Source organism: Aptenodytes patagonicus, chromosome 25 (assembly GCF_965638725.1).
Source record: "Aptenodytes patagonicus chromosome 25, bAptPat1.pri.cur, whole genome shotgun sequence".
In the NCBI taxonomy this organism is placed as follows: domain Eukaryota; kingdom Metazoa; phylum Chordata; class Aves; order Sphenisciformes; family Spheniscidae; genus Aptenodytes; species Aptenodytes patagonicus.
The window spans coordinates 5,469,190-5,487,993 of record NC_134973.1 but is presented as its reverse complement, the minus strand read 5'-3'; the positions used below and the strand labels follow the sequence as shown (position 1 = coordinate 5,487,993).

General features: G+C 60.4%; 1 protein-coding gene across 1 annotated transcript in view; it reads left to right on the top strand.

Annotated features, from left to right (window-relative positions):
- Positions 1-314: 314 nt before the first annotated feature.
- Positions 315-18,804, top strand: part of EFNA2 (ephrin A2) — a 48,368-nt gene continuing 29,878 nt past the window's right edge. The window contains 2 exon segments of the mRNA XM_076359140.1: positions 315-356; positions 359-579. Coding sequence (XP_076215255.1) covers positions 315-356; positions 359-579 — 263 coding nt within the window.

The following is an 18,804-nucleotide window of genomic DNA, read 5'->3' as shown; positions in this document are numbered from 1 at the left end:
CTCTCCGGTGTCCCCGGAGCGGAGGAGCCCGCGCGGGGGCCTGGGGTTGAGCCCGCACCGTCCCGCTCTCGTCCCGCAGGTGCGGGGACAGCACCGGGGCTCGGTACCGGGCGGCGGCGGCGGCGGCGCCGCGGGGAGCGGAGGAACTTGGTCGAAGTTCGGCGGGGGGAGGTTCCCGGTGCCGGGGCGATCCCGGGGGCGCCGCGGGAACCGGCCGGTCCCCGCCGCCCGGGCGCGGGATGCGGTTGCCCCGGCGCCGCCGCACCGCGGCCGCCCCCAACTTTCCCCGCTGACGACGCCCGGGGCCGCGGGCGATGGTGAGGGCTGGCCGCCCGCCCGCCGCCGCCCGCCGCCCGCCCGCCGCCCCCGGCCGGCCCCAGGGCTCCGCCGGCCGCCGCCGCCGCCGCCCCGCCGCCCCCTGAAGCGGCCGGAGCCGCGCCCGCCGCTGGCCGGGACGATGGTGCGCTGGGAGGCGGCCGCGCTGCTCGCCGCGCTCGTCGGTGTCTGCGTCTGGACCGACGAGACCGGGAAAGTTATCTCGGATCGGTACGCCGTCTACTGGAACCGGAGCAACCCCAGGTGAGGCCGGGGGCGGCGGGGGCCGGTCCCGGGGGCGGCGGGGGCCGGACTGCAGCGACGCCCAAGTTTTAGTCTTTATTCCCCCCCCCCCCCCCCCCCGCCCGGTCGGTGACAGGCGGCCGCCGCCGTCCGTGGCGGATCGGATCCCGCTCCAGCCCCCGGGTTGCTCCGGTAAACGGTCTGGGCGGCCCCGGGGGCTCGGCGCGGGTCCCCGGCGGCGCCTCTCAGCCGGGGCTGCCTTCCCCGGCTGCCCCCCAAAGTTCTCCCGAGGCTCCGGGGGGAGCCATCCCCGGGGGCTGCGGCGGCCCCGGGAGCATCGCCCGCGGGCGGGTCGCGTTCCCCGGGAGGCAGCGCCGGGGGCGGCGGGGGGTCAGCGGCGGCTGCCGGCGCTCGGCGAGGCGGGGGGGGCAGCGGTGCCGCGGGGGCTGCGGCTCGGCCCCCCCACCCCCTCTGCGCCCAACTTCGGGGAAGTTCAAGTTTCGCCTCCCCGCCAGCCCCGTCCCGTCCCCGTCGTTCCCCCCCCCCCCCCCCGCCCCGGTCCCTCTCCCGGGGGGCGGCTCGGCGAAGGTCCTGCGGAAAAAAACCCGAAATACGACAAAAGGCGTCTGGTGCTGCCGGTGGCGGCCACGGGAGCGTTTAAAATAACGATTTGGGGGTGAAACGGGCTGGTTGGGGCTGGGGCGCGGGGCTGCCCCGCCCGGCAGCGCCCGGTGAAGCCGCCGGTGGACGGGTGCGTGTGGCCGGGAGCTCGGGGCGCCCGGCCCCGCTGCTGCCCGTTTTATTTTCATCTTGGAAGAGAAATCGCTGCGCAGTTGGTTTAGTTTCCCCGGTCTGTCTTTGAATTTAGATTTTTTTTTTTTTTTAATTTATTTTTTTCAAGCATCCTTTCCCCCCCCCCCCCCCCAGTGAGAGTTTCATTTCTGTTGTATTTCTTTTGTTCATCGTTTTGAGGAACCAAAAACTGTTGGAGAGTTTGAAGCGAGGATGAATTCTGCTCCTGGCTCAGGTGGCTGGGACCACCGGGACCCCTCACCCCCTTCTTCCCCTCGGAATCAAACCACAGGGTTTTGAATGGGCCGATTTGTGGGGACTCTTATAAAAGGCAAAAAAATAAGACGACCTGCCACCAAAACCGCATTTTTCCCCCCGATTAATCAAAGTTAAACTGGCCCCGGCAGTGTCCCCCGCTGAGCCAGGCGGAGGGTCACGGGTCGCGTGGCGATGCTCGGTTCGCTTCTGCGGTGGGTGCCGCTGCGCCCGCTGCCTTCAGGTTTGGGCTGTTCCGTTCTCTGGGTAAAAGGGGTGTTTCTTTGTCCCCCATGGGACCCTGCGGGGCGAGGGGCCGTGTGGGTGTGCAGCGTGGCCTGGCCCTCGTCCCCCCCCCGGCGGGGCTGGGGCCCTGGCCACGGCAGAGCAGGCAGGAGCTGGGGCTGCCGGCGAGGCGGCTCCCCTGGTGCTCCCCGGCCAGGAGGCTTTTCTCTTCTTGCAGTGGGAGAGCTGGGAGGGGGACCCTCGGTGGCACCTTCTCCTCTCCCGGCCGCATCCTGGCAGCGTCCTGGTGACGCCATCGCAGTTTATTAAAGTTCCCGGCTGTGTTTCGGCCGGTGGCTGCAGGCACCCAGAGCCCGTGGGACGTGTGCGGGGCCGAGGACCCTCGTGAGCGTCGGCGTTCGTCTGTCCACCACGCGTCCCCTCGGGGCGACCGACCGGGTGCCATCGCCCCCATCCTCGCACCCTCACCCCTCGCGCCGCCTCGAAATTGGGGAGAGCCCGTCCCTTTGTGCGCGGCAGTGCCTTCGCCGCGGGCCGCCTGTGGTGCATATGGATTTTATTATCTCCTTCACATTTTTGTGGGGGATTGTAAGAGGCAGGGATTTTTTTTTTGCCTATTGCAAAGTTTTTGGTTACAGTTCCTGGTCCTCCCCAGCTCCACACTTTGGGCTCTTTTCTTTTGTTCTACCAAATGCCAAACATGTGCGAGGGCCTCCCCGGTCAAACTCTGGCATCCCGGCCGCTGGAGACGAGGGCGGCATCGCTGAGCGGTCGGGGCCGCGGCTGAGATTTAGCACCCAAGGGTTCCTACGGCGGTGCTGATAGCCAAAAGCGGCCCCTGGTCCTTGGGTGACGGGCATCCCGGGAGCCGGTGTGGGACGTGGCGTCAGTGGTGGCTTCGGCTCAGTCCCGCGAGCTCCCCAAGTCCCCATCGCCCCCTTGTACGCGCCGGGATGGGCGCCGTGGAGAAGGCAGCGGGGAATTTATCCTCAAAAATAGGTGGTAGTTTATTATTATGTGTGTGTGTATATATATATATTTTTTTTTTTTTAAATCTGACATTGGCAGGGAAAATATTTTTGAGGGGGAAAACAAAATAGGGCAAAGGAAGTGCGAAGGGATAGGAGGGAAGAGCAGACAATGGCTGGTGGGTTTTAGCAGGCGCGTCCGCAGCGCCTGGCTCCGGGATGTGACCCAAATTTCCCCAATGTGGGAGCGCCCCATGTCGCAATCGGCCGATGCTCTCCCTGCGTGTGCGTTCAGGTCTCGGGATTCAAGGCACTTTATTGGATGTTGCAAATATAGAAATTGCCATTGAGTTTTCTGCTTATTTTCCTTTTTGAACCCAGTGGTGTTTTTATTTTGTTTGTCTCTGGAGTTACTAGAAGACTATCTCATCCTTAAAAATGAAGAACAACGTGTATATGCTTTTTCTGGTCCCTTGTTTTCCTTCTTTTTTTCCACCTACCATCTCATTTAATAAGGGGGAAATCAAAAGGGATTAAAAAAAAAAAGGCGGGGGGGAAGGTTAAAATGCCCGGTGCTTGTTTGAACCCACAGACCTGATCTGGCGATAAATATTTTTCTTCAGGTTTATATTGCAATCTATATTTTATAAAAGACAGTAATAAATCTCATGGTCAATATGATTTGCCCAGATTAGAATAATTCTATATTTCATAATTGGGTCTAAATTAAAAATAAGTGGTACTTCAGGATGCTGCAGTTTGCCTGTTCTGTGGAGATATTTAGCCACTCGCCGTGGATTTACAGGTTTATTTATTTTCTTTAAATGATTTTGTAAGCTTGCATTTGGAAGAGGTTGCACGGGTTCTGCTGGATGTAACTCCTGGATCGTCCTGGAAATAGCCGAAGGAGGAAGAACGTATCTTTATATAATAATGCGCTGTTTCCGTACCCACGTATAACTGTGGATTTTTGCTCTGTAGCATGTACAGACACGCTGACACCGTTTTATCTCCCCGGGTGTGGGATGCGTTGGCCGTGCCCGGGCAGCAGCAGGGCCAGGGCCGGTCGTGGGCGCGGGTGCTGCGTGGCCGGGGTGATGGCGCCTGCGGACGGGACTGCAGGGCACAAGAGCTTAGCAGGGCTCTTGCCGTGTCCGGCATCGCGGGCAGGGGTCCAGTCGGGGCAGGGCTCTTCCCTCTGCGGGGTCTTGGGGAGCCACGCCGTCACTCTCTGTTTTCCAGCTGGTGTGGCCGGTGGCGCGGGAGCCGCTTGCCCGTAGGGTTCTTGGGTGGATTTGCAGCCTTGGGACCCGACAAGAGGCGCAGCGGGTCGAGCTGGGCATTCCGGAGCATCCACCGGTCGGACGGCATCGCCCGGGCGGGTCGGGGTCTCCAGCTTCGGCTCCCTTTGCTCACGCGACCCCCGCGCTGCAGCAGGATTTAGGATGAATGTCTCGGGTGCACGACAGTGCATCGTGCAGCAAAAAATCAAGAGTCTGGGAAACCTCTGCACGCCGGGGGGAAAAGGTCTGTGGAAGGGAGTGACCTATCCTCGGAGGGTCCTCGAGCCCGGGACCCCCCGACCTGTGGTCTCAGGGCTGCGACTGGAAACCTCCGGAAAGCCAAAGAAGGACGGAGGATTTAAGATTTGTTTTTGTCCCCTGCTCTACCTACAGCTGTGTAACGGGCAGGTTATAGTAATTCCAGAATGACAGTTTTCCTGCAGCCAAATGCAATTCCCATATATGCTGCCGTGTGTTTCTGTATCTACAGAGAGGGAAATGTGCAAAGTATTAGGTATTTTCCTCTCTCTGTTTACAGTACAGATACAAATGCTGTAAATGGTCTAGATTTTACCCGTGTCCTATATTTAACTGTGAAGTCATTTCTTTGCCTTGGAAGGCTTATTTTCTGTTGGGGTTTTTTTTTGTTGGTTTTTTTTTTGGTTTTGTGAGCACAGCTGGGATTTCTGTTCTGCTCCTCTGCACTCCCCAATCCCGGGATCGGGAAGCCGGAGAAATGGTTTCTAGCAGGGGGATTTACCGTGGCTGGCAGGAGCCCGGGATGATGCTCAGGGACAGTGGTGGTGGCAGAGCAGGACTTTTGGGGGATCGTTTTGTGTGCCCTGTCCTTCGGGAGCGGGCGAGGGGTCTGTGCCGCAGGGATGGTGGAGTTGGGGTGAAGGGGGCACATCTTGGGGGGGAGGTGTGTGTGTCTGGGATTGTGTTCCCCAGCCCCTCGGCTTTTGTGCCCCTTCTCTCCTGCGTTGCCGTCTCCCAGAGCCACAGCCCCGGCGTCCGCCGGTGCTGGCTGGCTGGTGCTTTGTCCGAGAGCTCGGTGAGCGGCAGCCGGGGCGAGGAGAGCTGTGGCGAAGCCCCGATCAACTGGGGCTGGGGCCGTGCCCCATTAACTGCCCGAGCCTGAGCAAACTTGCCCGCCTCTGGGTCACGAGGGGTTGTGGCCAGGACCATGGCAGCCCGCGTGTGCTGGCTCTCCTTCGAGGGAGCGATGAAGAGACACGTTTTTTTTTTTCCAGGGGAATTTGGTGCTGGAGAAGGGTGGCCGAGCGTGCATGGTGCTGGATGTGCCCACCCACGCCTCCGTGCTGGGGCGGGTTTGGTACCAGCCCTGCCATGGGGTTGGTTCCCAAAACGTCCGCATCCCAGCTCCGTCCGGGGCTGCCTGGGCTGGGACCTTCGGGGTCGGCTCCCAACCCTGCGTGACCGCCCTCCCCGCTCCCGTCGGCATCGCACCAGGATCTGCACCAGCCTCTGCAAGAAACACGCCCCGTTCCCCCCTCGGAGCGATTTTAACGTGAATTTTAACTCTGGCACTTGGGTGGTTCCCGTATCACCGGCAGGCCGAGTCCCCTCACTGGGCGCACCTGGCTCGGGGTGCCGGGAGCGGTGCCGGAGTGGTTGGGGGTGCCGGTGCTCGGCCACATCCTGCATCCTGCGCAATTACTGCTCTTTTAGTTTTCATCTGTTTCGTTTTCCCTTTGTGCCGAGATCATTTGCAGCCCTTCCCACCCCTCTTTTCCAGCCCGTTAAGCTGTGTTAGCTATTCTTCACCAGCCCAGGTCTGCGGCGAGCGCGGTTAATGGAGAGCAGATACAAACAGGTCCAGCGTCTCTGACAAGATTTTCTCTCTCTGCCTGTCCCTTTTGAGGGACCACAATTACATTCCCTGCTGGTCACACATTTGGTATCCAAATGCTGGCCATGTGCCGCATCCTAATGCGAGGACGGGCTGGGGGGTGCGTGGCGCTGCCGGCGGGTCAGCCGCTCCCCGGCACCTGCGGCGTCCCCCGGCTTGTCCCCAAGCGGGGAGGCACAAAGAGGATATGGGGAGTGAGAGCGGTGCAGAGGGTGAGTGATGCCTTCACTTACCACTGGAAAGCTTTAAAAGTACTCCTTCGTGTATACATGTGTGTGTGTATGCACACATGTGTGCACACATATACACACTTCACACACGTAAACAATACAGATGCCCAAACACACCTACTCCCACCCAGCCTACCTCGGTGCGTGGGAAGGAGCGCATGCCTGTAACCGTCCCTATGTTATATACACATGTGATACCTACCTGTGGGCTGAGGGATATAAATAGGTTTGCTTTTACATGTCTATAAACACAGATCTTGGCATCCAGGTCTAATCTCGCCCAGCTGTCTGTCTGTCTCGCTGCATATGCACGTATGTCCCACGTGCCGGTGGCTCTGGCTATCTGTATCCGTACCTGCATACATTTGACAAGGTTCATCTGTCGGGTTGTCTGTAAAATTGCAGCAATTGTTCTTTAAATAGCTTCGTGTTCCTGATGGTGAAAATTTCGGTTCTTTTGTGTTAGATATTAATCATGATTTTAGAGGCTTCATTTTTATCCTAGATGTCTTTCCCCAATCGGGGCAGAGATCTTGCCCTGCTTCATTGGATTTAATGGGATTTACGGAAGGCAAGCGGATCTTGGCATTGTTACCTTCAGCTCCTAAGAGGAGTTTAAATTTTTTTTTTTCCCCTCCACCGTGACCCATCTGAGCCCGATGCGCTCCAGCCCAAAGTCCGGCCATTTTCCTGTGCTTGGAGCATTAGCACGAAACCAAAATCAACCCCGTTTTTGCTGCTGTGAGCGCGGGGGTAAGTGGCGCTTCCAGCAGCGCCGATGCCGGGATCCGAGTCGCCGCAGTCCGAGCCGCCGCGGTGAACGGGTCTGAAGCCTGAGAAGCACCGGTGTGAGCAGGCGGCCGCTGCTGACGCTTTGGTCTTTGCCAAATGAATTCAGGAGGCGTCTCTGAAGCCAGGGACACCCCGAAAACAGGGCTTGTGTTTCACTGACATGTAGGGGGTGTTTGTGTGGGTGCAAACCCTTTGCCGGCAGCCTGGCAAGCCCTTCTCCCCTGGCTGCCGGTCTTGGGGTCCCCATTTCTGTCCCCACTGCGCCGCCGGGCTGGGTGGGAGCCACATCGGGGTGGCAGCGCCCGTGGGGCCATTCGGGCTTGTCCAGCCCGTGGGATGCACCGGGGCTGTTTTGCCCCCAGCAGGAAAGCTGGGAAGGGGCGAGGCTGTGAGAGCGGGGCAGCCGGGAGGGAGCCCGTTCGGCTGGCGCTGTGCCGCGCCATGCCGTGCCGTGCCGCCGGCTGGGCAGGGTGCTGCGGCCCTGCAGAGTCCCAGCTTGTTCCTGGGCGGTCAGAGTGTTGTTATTTATTTATTTCTCCTCCCTCCTCTCCCCCTTTGCTTGTTGATGCTGCTGTGGCTGGGCTGCTAAATAGCTTCCCATTATTCGAGAGCTAATTACCTCTTAATGAGGCTCCTTACTCAAAAGCCAAGCAAGAGTGGAGGCTGTGGGGTGGGCTGCGTTTCAGGTGGGTGAAGGCAGGCTGCCTGGCAGGGCACTGGGGGAAGGTGTGGGCATCAGGGCACTGGGGTCACCGGACCCTCCTGGGAGGCAGCGGTTGGGTTTGGCTCTGCGGCACCAACGGTGGGCAATTGGGGCTTCCTTGGTTGGCTGTGGTGAGAGCTGCGGCGGTGGAGCTGCCGGCTGGGGCTTCATCCCAAAGGGCGGCCAGGGACCAGAGGGCTTTGCAGAAAGTCCCGTATTGACCCTCAAACCCCGCAACAGCCGGGAAGAAATGACAACCCTGCAGGGTTTGCCAAGGCGGCTCCGGCGCGGGGCCGTGCTGATGCTCGGCACAGAGCCCGGGAGCACAGTCCCAACGTCCCTTCTGGTGTGACACCTTTCCACCAGCTGCGTCTGCAGGGAGGTGTGTAACCTTCAGGGCACGTCTTCCCTTTTGGCAATAGGTACTTAAACCAGGGTTCCTCTGAGCTTATCCCTTGCCTGTGTGTGCGCCCTTGGTGGGACAAATCCTGCTCCGCTTTGCCTGTCTCCTCCTGACCTTATCCCGTCCCTCGGTGAGAGGCTGGTGCGAGCCCTCACCCCTAATGGGGTTCAAGAGCTTTGGCCGGAGGGAGCTGGGCAGCGTGGATGGAGGGTCCTCGGCCCTCCCGGGGTGAGAAGCAGAAGTTTTTGGTTTCTGCTTGCCGGATCCCGTCTCTGCCCCCGGAGTCGCGTGTGTCCCTTGGGCTGGTGGGGCTGGAGCGGCACCGCGGGCACGAGGCTGCGGCGGCTCATGCGGCTCCTCCGTGTGCCGGATGGCGATGCCGCAGATGTGATGGCGGGGAAAAAAGGATCCTTCTCCAAAGGGATTGGGAAAGCACCCGCCTCCGCCCTGCCCAGCCGCCCTGCTCTGATTGAAGCTGGGCTTTGTCCCCCCACGCCGGGGGTGGGTGCGGGTGGGAGGATCCCAAACTTCAGAGGGGGACGAGGTGGTCAGAGCAACAACAATGGGGAAAAATAAAACAAAGGAGGAAAATTTACTTCCTAGAATAATAATGAAGATGGGGAACGACTTCCCCTTCCCTTGCGCCCTTGGGGAGCGCCCGGGGCAGTGAGGGGTCTGACCCCGCAGCGCTCGCAGCCCCCGCAGAGGGGAGTGAGCCCGTCTGAGCTGATGGAAGTGCAAAGGCACGCGAGATGCCGGGCTCGAGCCCCAGCCTGGGCTGGTGGGAGCTTTGGGGTCGTCGTCCCCTGGCCTGCCAGCCGGGGCTCGGTCCGGCCCCAGGCAGAGGGGCTGGCTTTGCGGGGTGGCAGGGGAGACCAGTGGGTCTCACCCATGTAGTGCCTTGGTGGGGACCAGCCTGGGGCAGGACCGGGCTGGACAGCTGGCACTGGATGTGGGGGTCCAGGGGCAGAGGGGGTTTGGGGTTCGGCTGGGGCTCCCCAGTGCCCTCGGCTGCCCGCCTCGCCCACGGCTCGCCCGCCCGGTGAGGCAGGTGGTGGTGGTGGGGGCCCGCGGCGCTCTGCCGTATCGATCCCCGGCAGTGATTTAAATGCCACAAAGCACGGCTATCGACGTCTCGCGGCCTCCGGTGAAGCCAATCAGCGCTGGGGCCAGCAAGACCCACGCTCCTATTTCTGAGCCCTGCTCGGATCCATTCGATGTTTTCCCCCGGGTCGTTAACAGAGGGAGAGGGATGCAGACAGAAATGGGGATTAAGACTTCTTTTTCTGTAATTTTTTTTTTTCCTTCCTCCCCCTTTTAAATTTTTCCCCTCTTCCCACGTTTGTTTTCCAAGACCCAGCTGCGAGAGCGGAGGAGCAGCGAGCAATGCCACTGCTGGGCAAGGGACGGCCACGGAGCCGAGCCATGTCCTGGTGGGGCTGTGCCAGAGGGGCAGCCGTGGTGGGATCCCGTGGGATGCAGCTGCGGGATGCAGCCGCGGGCTCCCTCGGCACGTGAGCTCTTCCTGACCTGCCAATTTTCTGCTTTTCTTGGCATTTTTTCCCGCCCCAGCCTTGCTTTCCGTTTGTGGGGTTTTCCGTTTTATTCCTGCAGCCGCGACCTCTGCGCGCACACGTGTGTCGGTGCAAACGCCGCCTGCCCGGGGGCTGCCCGTGCAGAGTCGGTCCCGCCGAACGCCAGCCTGGTGCTGGACCCGGTGCCACTGGTCCCCCGAGATGCGGCAGCGCGTCTGCAGGCATCCGCAGACACCGCCGGTATTCCCACCGTGCGCTGCAGAAGCATTACCAGGATCTGCGGAGTTTAAAACCATCACTCGATACTTTTCATTTGAATACAGGAACGTGCTTTTGTTTAAGCTTCTTCCCCACGCAACCCTGAAATCCCCCCAAGAATTAAACTTTGTATTTCAGATCTTTTGTACAAAACGTAAATCTCCTCTGGCTCCGTTCCCCGGGGCCGCCGGCTTTGGCAAAAAGGCGAATAAATTGCAAAGGGGGTTTGTAACGACTGGAGATGGGAAAGACCCATTAGATCCCCCAGCCTGTTCCTCCTCCCGATGCATCCGAATTGTCTCCTCCATCTATTTGATTAGCGTGGCGTTCAGCCTAATTTCAGTGGAAATATTTGCTGTTTCCCCTGGTGTGTCTGCAACCAAGTTTTGTAGGATCTTTTTCTGCAAGAAGAGGGAGAAATTATTTGTATCGGTTTATTTTTTCTTTAACATTACATGGAGAGCAAAACTCTCCCATGTGCTAGGAAACAGATAAAGTGTTTAGACAGCAAATACAAATATTTCTGAACGCTCAGCTTGGCTACAGATATTTCTGCCTGTCCTCCAGCAGGATTTCTTACTGTGTATTCTAGTGGGTTTTTATTTAGGCTGGCTTGATTTTTTTTTTTTTTTTTTAAAGCCCTATTTGCAGTAAAATAAAATCAGCCAAGCCTGACCCTGCAGAGAACTTGAAAAATCCCAATTCTTCCTTTTTCAAATCCCGTTTCCACTGAGGAAAAAAGCCCCTGGACCTCGTGCCCCGCGCAAAATCCAACTGCAACGGGATTATTTCGGCGGCTGAGCTTTCTGCAGCCGCGGGTGCTGGGACGGCGGCAGCACCGTCGGCCCCCCCGAGCCGGGATGCGGGGATGAGCTTGCAGAGGTGGGGAGAGAGCTGGGGTCCCCGGGCACTCCCGCGGTTCTTGGGGGCATGGGGCGAGGGCGGTGGCCAGGTCCCTTGTGCTGCAGGTACCGACCGTGCGTGGTGCATCCACAAAGGGTGTTTGTTTTTTTTGTTTTGCCTTTTTTTTTTTTTTTTTAAATTATAAATTAGCTAATGCTGCTCCCCGGCAGTGTCCCGGCCTCGCAGTGCCCAGCAGCCGTCCCACTCCTGCTGGTGGCTCCGTGGGTGGTGTTGCCACCCCGTGCCAGCCGCAGGGTGCTGGGGCGGTCAGGAGCAGCCCGCGCGGCTGTCAGGAGCTGGGGAAGCTCTTTCCCAGCCAGCTCGATAATCCCAATTATTATCTGGTTTCTCGATCAGGGTTGCTTATTAAACTTGGCACCGCTGGCTTTGCCGTTCCGGCTGCCTGCCTCGGCAGAGGGATTTATCTCCTGCCGACTCGGGAAGGAAATTGAGTGGAAAAATGCGGGGCAGAGCCCCCCACGATGGCAGGGCTGGGGGCCGGGGGTACCCGGCCTCTGAAGTGCCGGTGGATGCTGGTCCAGCCCCAAACGGCTTCAGGACGCAGGAGCGGTGCTGCGGTGTGTCTGCCCCATCCCTGCGCGCCAGCGGAGGGTCAGGTTGGTGGTGCCGGCGGCTGTGCCGCCTGGGCCGTGTCCGTCTGTCCGTCCCCGCCGTCTGTGCTGGGTGGCTGTCGTGGCTGCGTCCGGGGCTGCTTATGGTGGAACGACTCCAGTTCTGGGATGGGTGCATTTATTTCAGTGTTATTTTGAAACGGTAGGTTTTTTTAAAAGAACATGTAAACATTTGCTAAATAGTTGTTATTTTCCCCTTGCCCTGAAATTAAAGGGAACCTTTATCAGCCTCCTCTCCCCCTTCACACCAGGAACATCACCTTTTTCTATATTCGGGCCTTCCAGCTTGAATTCCCCTGCTTCCCATCACATAAACGTTCTTCAGTGCTTTGCTAACCGACGCTTCCTCTTGCATTTCTTCTGCAAATTTTGTTTTATTGTTACCAAGACAATTTGCCAGACCCGGCACCGGAGCTGCCCATGCCTGAGCCAGCGTGTCGGCCCTTGGGAAGGGGCTTTTCACAAATCTCGGACCAATTCTCGGCACGGCCACGGTGCTGCCGAGCGGGGCATCTGGGTGAGCGGGGCTGGAGGTGGGAGAGATGCTGCCAGAGAAGATGCTCTCCTGAAGGGTTTCCCTCCTGGTGTTTGGTACTTGGGTGTTCACCGAAATTTCCCTTTGCTCTGCTGGAAAAAGAGGAGCCGGGTGGTTGAGCGGTCTCGGGTGCAGCTGGGTGTTGAGCACTGGGGCATCAAATCCCGATGGAGCCTCTCAGGGGGCTGCGGTCAGCCCCTCACTGCCCTCCCGGGATCACCTAAAGCAGGACCCGCTGCCTTTCGGGTGGGCGTCTCCCGTGGATCAGCCCGGATTTATTTGTCCCCTGGAAAGCCTGGGCGCATGGGGCGGGTGGGAGGGGAGAGGGGCTCTGTGTTTGGGGGAGCAGCCCAGCCGCGGGTGCTGGGGGGGGGGAAATCGCCCCGCTGGGCTTTTTGCTGGGGGCAGGAAGGTCCCAGGGTCCCTCGAGTGGCTGCGTGCCCTGTGTGGCACCGGTCCCACTCAGGGCGAGAGGAATCGCCTCCTCTCCCCTGGCTCCTCTCCCCACAGCTTCTTCCTTTGGTTTTTATCCCAGTTCCTCTTTCTCGTGCCCTTCCACCATTTCACTTCATTTTAAAGAACTGCAAAAAACCTGTAACTGCGTTTCCTTCTCCCCGTGGTGTCTGTTTGCTCGGCCGCTCTCCTGCCAGTGGGTGAGTTCCCTGCTCCCGTGGTCCCCGTTTGGGGGGGGGGGGGGGCTGTTCCCCTGTGCCCTCCCCGTGTGGGGTGCTGGGGTGTTGGGGAGAGCGGTGAGGACAGGAAAGGCTCCGAAATCCTTTATTCGGGGGAATTACTGTTATCCTGAGCCCTGCAAGGTTCTTATCTCCGGGGCAGCCTTGTGCTTCAGGGCATGGCGTCCGTCTTGGAAATCCTCCGAACTCTCTCCTTGTGTTTCCCGAGATCCTTCATGCAGGGTGGTCAGGAGGACCTGCTGCCCGCTTGCTGCCTGCCTGCCCCCTGCCCGCCTGCCTCCCTGGCCTCCCCAGCTCCGGCAGCACTGCGGCATTCGGGACGGAGCCGTGGCCCTGCTAGGCTGTGCCGTGCCACATCCCCAGGGCTGTGGGGCGGCTGTCCCGCTGCCACCGGCGCTGTGTTGCAGTTGTACAACCGCTGTCGGATACGGCACCAGCACGCGGCAATTCTGGCACCAGCTCCAGCTGCACATGCCGGTCAAAATGGTGCTCCCGGTTTGGTTTCCAACAGAGAATCCAAACTGCCATCCAGAATAGAAATGGCTTTTGGCTCCAGTGCCCGTCCAACGTCAATCTCTGTTGGATTGCCTCGGGTTTGCAGGTCTTGGTTTGGCTGGAGCTGGGCAGGTGTGCGGGGTGCCGAGTCCCGTGAAGCACCGGGGTCCCCCTGCACCGTGACACCGGCATCGCTCCCCCACTGCCTGGCCCCGCGAGGTGGAATTAAAGGTTAAAACGAGGGATGGGAACAGGGATCACCCTCTGCTGCAGGATTTGTGCTCCAGAGGTGGCATCGTGCCTAATGTTCATTGCCATGAATTGCCTTCGCCTCTGACCGGGGCCGGGTTCCTGGCTTTCCCTGCCTGTGGTCCCTGTCCGTGCTGGTTCTTGGGGTTGGTGGCTCTGAGGTCCGGTTGCCCAACCGCTGCCTCTTCGGCTGGCCCGGCCGGCCTCGTCCCCGCCGGCTTCGTCCCTGCCGCCATCTGCAGTTGTTTTTCTGCCTCGTCTCCTTCCCGGAGCTCTCTCCGGCGTTGTGATGTGAAGCGCTGGTGGGGCTGGGCGGCAGCGGGGGGGTGTCAGGGGCCTGGCGTGGGTGTACGGCAGCAGGAATCTGGACTCCAGAAAACATTTCAAAGCTGATTAATAATAATAAATCATAATGTTGTCTTTTAAAATAGAATGCTTTTGGATAAGGTGGAGGGATACTCTCATCATTAAGACAGCGAGCTGGGGTGTGAGTTCTGGATCCGGTTTCCAGCTCGTTACACGGAGACAAATGGCTTCCCCCCTGCCAGCCTCAGTTTCTCCGCTGTTAAGGTGAGGATCGCTGCCAGAGGCTAAATTAAGCAATTAATATTTGTAGAGTGCGTGGAGAGATTAAGAAGGACATCGCTCTCACAGCGCTGTACCCCGCTGCACAGCGTGTCCTCCTGCTCTGCGGCTGGACCCAGGAATTTCAGCTGGGAGCCGGAGCGTCCCCCTGGCAGCTCTGCGAACGCAGCAAGCGGTGTCGATGGCGGCGGCTGCAAAGCGCCTTCTCCTCCGTGTCCGCAGAGCCTGGGGCACGAGGATGGGCTGCAGCCCCCAGCCCCCCGGCTCCTTCCGGGCTGGTTTGGGGCCCCGGTGGGGATGCGGTTCTCCCGTGTTGGGGACGCGGTGGCTCAGAGCCATGGCTGGCTCCTGCGTACATCGCACGGCCGAGCGTGTTGGACAGCGCCGGAGCCCAACTTCATTACGGCATCCCACGGACACAGCCCTGCGCCGGGAGGGGTCCCTTGCTGCCCTATGAGTAGGCAAAAAACTGGTGTCACCACGGGTCCCTGGTTCACGCCGGGAGTTCCGTCCCCGGCAGGAGGGGAGCCCAGCTGGATGGGTTTTTGGGTTGTTTTTTTTTTTTTCCTTAAACATTGTAATATTTGTTTCACCTTATAAATCACCCCACCCGGGCTGCCTTCTAAGGGAGGATTTATGGGCGCAGGTGTAGCTGCAGCGAGAGGAGCTGTTCCTGGGGACCAACCTGGTTTAATGTTTTTATAATGATGGCGTTGCAGCAGCGATCTCGTTGAGGGGAGAGGTCTCACCCGGCTGTAAATCCTGCCTGGGCAGCGCTGCCGGGGCTGTGACGGGAGGGGGATCTGTTCTACGGACCCAGCCGGGATGGCACGGGGTCCGGCACACGTCGGCGGTGCCACTCGGGGTTTTCTCCGTGCTGGAAGGGGTTGCAGTGCTGGCATGGTGGCAGGTCAGACCCCAAACCATCTTCTGCTGAGTGAAACTGGGGGGGCTCAGCCCCCCAGTGAGCAGAAAAGGGGGTTTCCGAAGCCGGGGTGGTGGGTGTGAGTCTAGCAGCCCCACCGGGCTGCTCCCGGTGTCGCTCCCGAGCGATGGAGCCGTGTGAGGCGCCGGTGGGTTCCCTGGGCTGGTTCGGACTTGGACCTGTTCTCGTGCCCCGTACCGGGGCCGGATCCTGCTGTGATGCTTGGGGAGCATCAGCACCCCTGGGGCAAGTGGCCCCGCCAGCCTCCGAGGGGCAAAATGGGCATCGTGGCGTGTTTAATTGCACTTTGCTTTCATGCCTCAGCCTGGTCTGGCAACGGGGAATGGGGGTCTCTGCCCTTCGGGGCTCCATCACACCGGGGTGGGGGCGGCCCTGGCCCCCCAGGATGTTTGTAGCTCTGCGTGGGGACGCTCGAGGAGCCTGACCAGGGGAGAGCCAGGTCTTGCAGATGGTGCAAACCGGAGGGGGCTTTGCTGAGTCCCTTGAAGGCTGGTTTAAATCCCAGGGAGATCTCACGTTCCCGCCGCAGCCGCATCAGTGTCACGCTGGGGACGTGGGAAAGCCGTTAGCTGGCTGCTAACGAACACGGCTCTGACGGTGAGGGGGCTGAGGGGGCGTTGGGGGTGCGTGGTGAGGATGGGGATGCTCGGTCGTGGAAGGGCTGGGGGGACCCTGCCGGGGCTCCCCCTGCTCTCTGGGGGCCAGGGCAGCTCCAAGGGGATTTTCCCTGTGCCAGCGCTGCCTGCAGCAGCACAAACGAACCAAGTAATTGGCAACATGGAAATATTTTGTGCTCATTAAGCAGTGGGAAGCAGCAGGTGAGGAAGCAGCATTCTCCAGCACGGGCAGGGGCTGCCGGCAGCGTCCCCGGGGGCTGCCGACAGCCAAAACCCCACTGACCTCCGGCTGGAAAGTGGAGCCGGCGATTGCTGGCTGGATTGAGAGGGCAGGGACCGTGGCTGCCCTGGGGGGCACAGAAACACCCTGGTGTTGGGGGGCTGGCGGTGGGAAGCCCTGCACCCCGGTGTTCTGTGGGGAGCAGAGGAGCTGGGTCCCATGGATTAAAACTTGAAACGGCGAGTCTCAGCAGCTGCCTTTGAGCTCCCCTAACCCCGGCACTGTGTGCCGCTGGTTCCCAGGAGGGATGTCGAGGGGAGCCCTGGGGGGCTTGGTGTCCCCTCCGCTCCCAGCGCAGCAAGGGAGAGCAGTGGAAGCGGGGGGCGATCCCTGGGGGATGCCGTGGGGTGGGAACCCCCCTGGGTAGCCTTGTCCCTGCGAAGGTCGGTGGCCCGGGGATGGCTGCTCCCTTGCACCCCGGCATGGAGCCACAGGCTGGAGATGGCCCCGGCAGCATCCTCTGCCACGCTCAGACCCGAGCACGTGCTTACGGCACTGGACAGGGATGAGGCTTTGCCATCCGCCCTCCCCGTCCTGAGAGAGCCCCCCGGGGCGGTGCGTGCCCTGGTGCAGCACGGGGAGCGCCCGGCAGTGCTGCAGGAGGGGGAAGCTTTATGGCTGTAGTTAAAGTGACTTTATGATATTGTATCTGAACAATTGCTGGCTATTATCTGGATCGATGCTGCGTGATTGAGACACCGGTTGATAACCCAGCCGAGGCCTCTAATCGCTTTTAAACTGCGCAGGGTCGTTTGTGCTTTCGATAAAACCCCTCAGCATTTTCTATTTTAACTCTCTGTCCCAGGCTCTGGCGGGTTTTTCCCCGGGGCTGCGTGCCGGGGGCTCTGCCTGCCGCGATAGGTGCGGGCTGGCGGGGATGTGGCAGGTCCCAGCTCGTGCGTTGTGCCGCAGCCCCGTCTCCAGCCCCTCCGACTCACCGTTTGCCCTGGGTGGGGACCGGGATGCTGGGACCTGGCTCGGGGCGGCGGGATGCACGCTGGCTGCAGGGGCGCTTCAGGGTGCTGCATGGTGCCCAGCACTGCCGGGTCCCGTCCTGCTCAGGGATGGGAGGAGGGGGCGAGGGGTGTGCGGGGGGAGATTTTGGGGTCCCCGTCCCACCTTCGCCCGGCTTGCAGTGACCTTGGGTGAGTCACGTCACCTCTGCGCGCTTCATTTTCCGCAGCTGTAAAACGAGGACAATGATACCTTTCCCACCTTGCAGAGGGGTTGGGAGGCTTAATTAGTTAATGTTCGTAAAGTGCTTTGAGGATTAATTAATATTGTGACTCTAATTTTTTCCGATGGTAAAACGCTGCTAAAATATCTCCACGCTGGTACCTTCCTCCTGACCCTATAAAGCAAATCTACCCGGGGATGTCGCCAGTCTCCACAGGAGCCGGGCGGCCCCCTCCCTGGCAGGCATCGTCTCCCCAGTGCTGAACTGGGAGGCCACTGGTATCGGGAGGAAAGCGGGGCTGAGCAGGAGGCCCCGGGGTCGGTGCCCTCCGTGGCGGCCGTCCCACCAGGGCTGTCCCAGAGCTCGGGGTGCAGCCCTGCGCCCCGGCTCCCCAGTGTGTCCGCCTGGGCCTGATCCTCCTCCTTTGCCAGGCTTTCCCTGCTGGAAGCAGTTCGTATGTTGGGATTATGCCGCTGTCACCTCCCTGTGACGCTGCTCGTCCCTGCCCAGCCTGCTCAGGCACCTCTGGCATCCCCCATCCCTAGCGGGCTCGACCTGCTTAGAGGCTCCTGTCCCCACCTGCAGTGTGGGAAACTGCCCCCAGCAAATCCCACATCCCGGGTCCAATCCCATCCAGCGTGTCGGGGGCTGCTGGGCTGGGAGCGGGGCTGCAGGGACCAGCCGGGGGGGTGGCTCGGTTCCAGGAAGGTCAGGGGTGCTGTGCTGGGAGAGGTGTGAACCAAAGCGCTGAGCATGCACCGTCACAGTTCCCTGTGAAAACAAGTTGTTGCAAACACACCTGCCCTGGGAAGCTGCTGGCAGGCGCGGGAGGGCATTTTCTGGTATCTTAATTCCCGTATGCCATTAGTCAGATCGCTGACTGGCAGGTTTTGTTTCCTCCGAGATGATTTCTCAGCAGCGGCTCTGCTCTGCCGTGCGCTCCTGCCTCCCTTCTGCTCCGCCGCTGGGAGCCGCGGGGACAGAGCCGCCGGGGACAGGGATGGCGGAGGGGTCCCTGCGATGGCAGGGCTGTCCCCGGGGGCCCTTTGAGGTGTCGGGTGTGAAACCCGGGATTAGCTCAGCTCCAGCGCTGGGAGGGTATCGGGCATCTCTGGACTATCACTAGTGGGAGGTTTCCTGCATGGGAGCAGGCAAGGCAAGAGCTGAGCGTGTTTCCCAGCTCCTGATGACCCGAGGGAGCTCAGCCATGAGTGCTGGCACAAAACGGGGGCTTCTTGCCATGTTGGAGACATGCAATTTCCAAGAGGGGCTGGTGGGAGGGAGACTGCGGGAGGACGGTGCGGTCCGGTGTGGGACAGGTTGATGGGGTGCGATGGAGCCCCAGGGCTGGAGAATCTGTGACGGCGCAAGCATCTCCAGTTGCAGAGCACTGGAGGGGACTGGGACCTGCAGTGGAGTGAGGAGGAGGAGGAGGAGGGAGGACTGGGGGGAAGCCACCATCCTGCTCCCCGGTGCTGCTGAGTGGAGCTGGAGGAGAAGGAGGGTCTGGGCTGGAGGAGGTGGGAGAGGATGAGCCGGGAGGCTCCGGCGCTGGTCGATGGCTCCTGTCCCTGGTTGTCACCAAACGCAGCGCAGAGCTGTGGCTGTGCAGAGGAGAGGCACGTGCTGGTGTGCAGCAAGCGTGCTGGGTCTCAAACCCCACTCCGTTGAGGGCGTCCGGGGGGTTTGAGGCAGGACAGACTGACAGCAGCATCCCCGCTGCTCGGACCCTGCTCCGTGCAGTTAATAATATCCCGGCAATTAAACTGGAACTAATGCAACGATAAAAATAACACG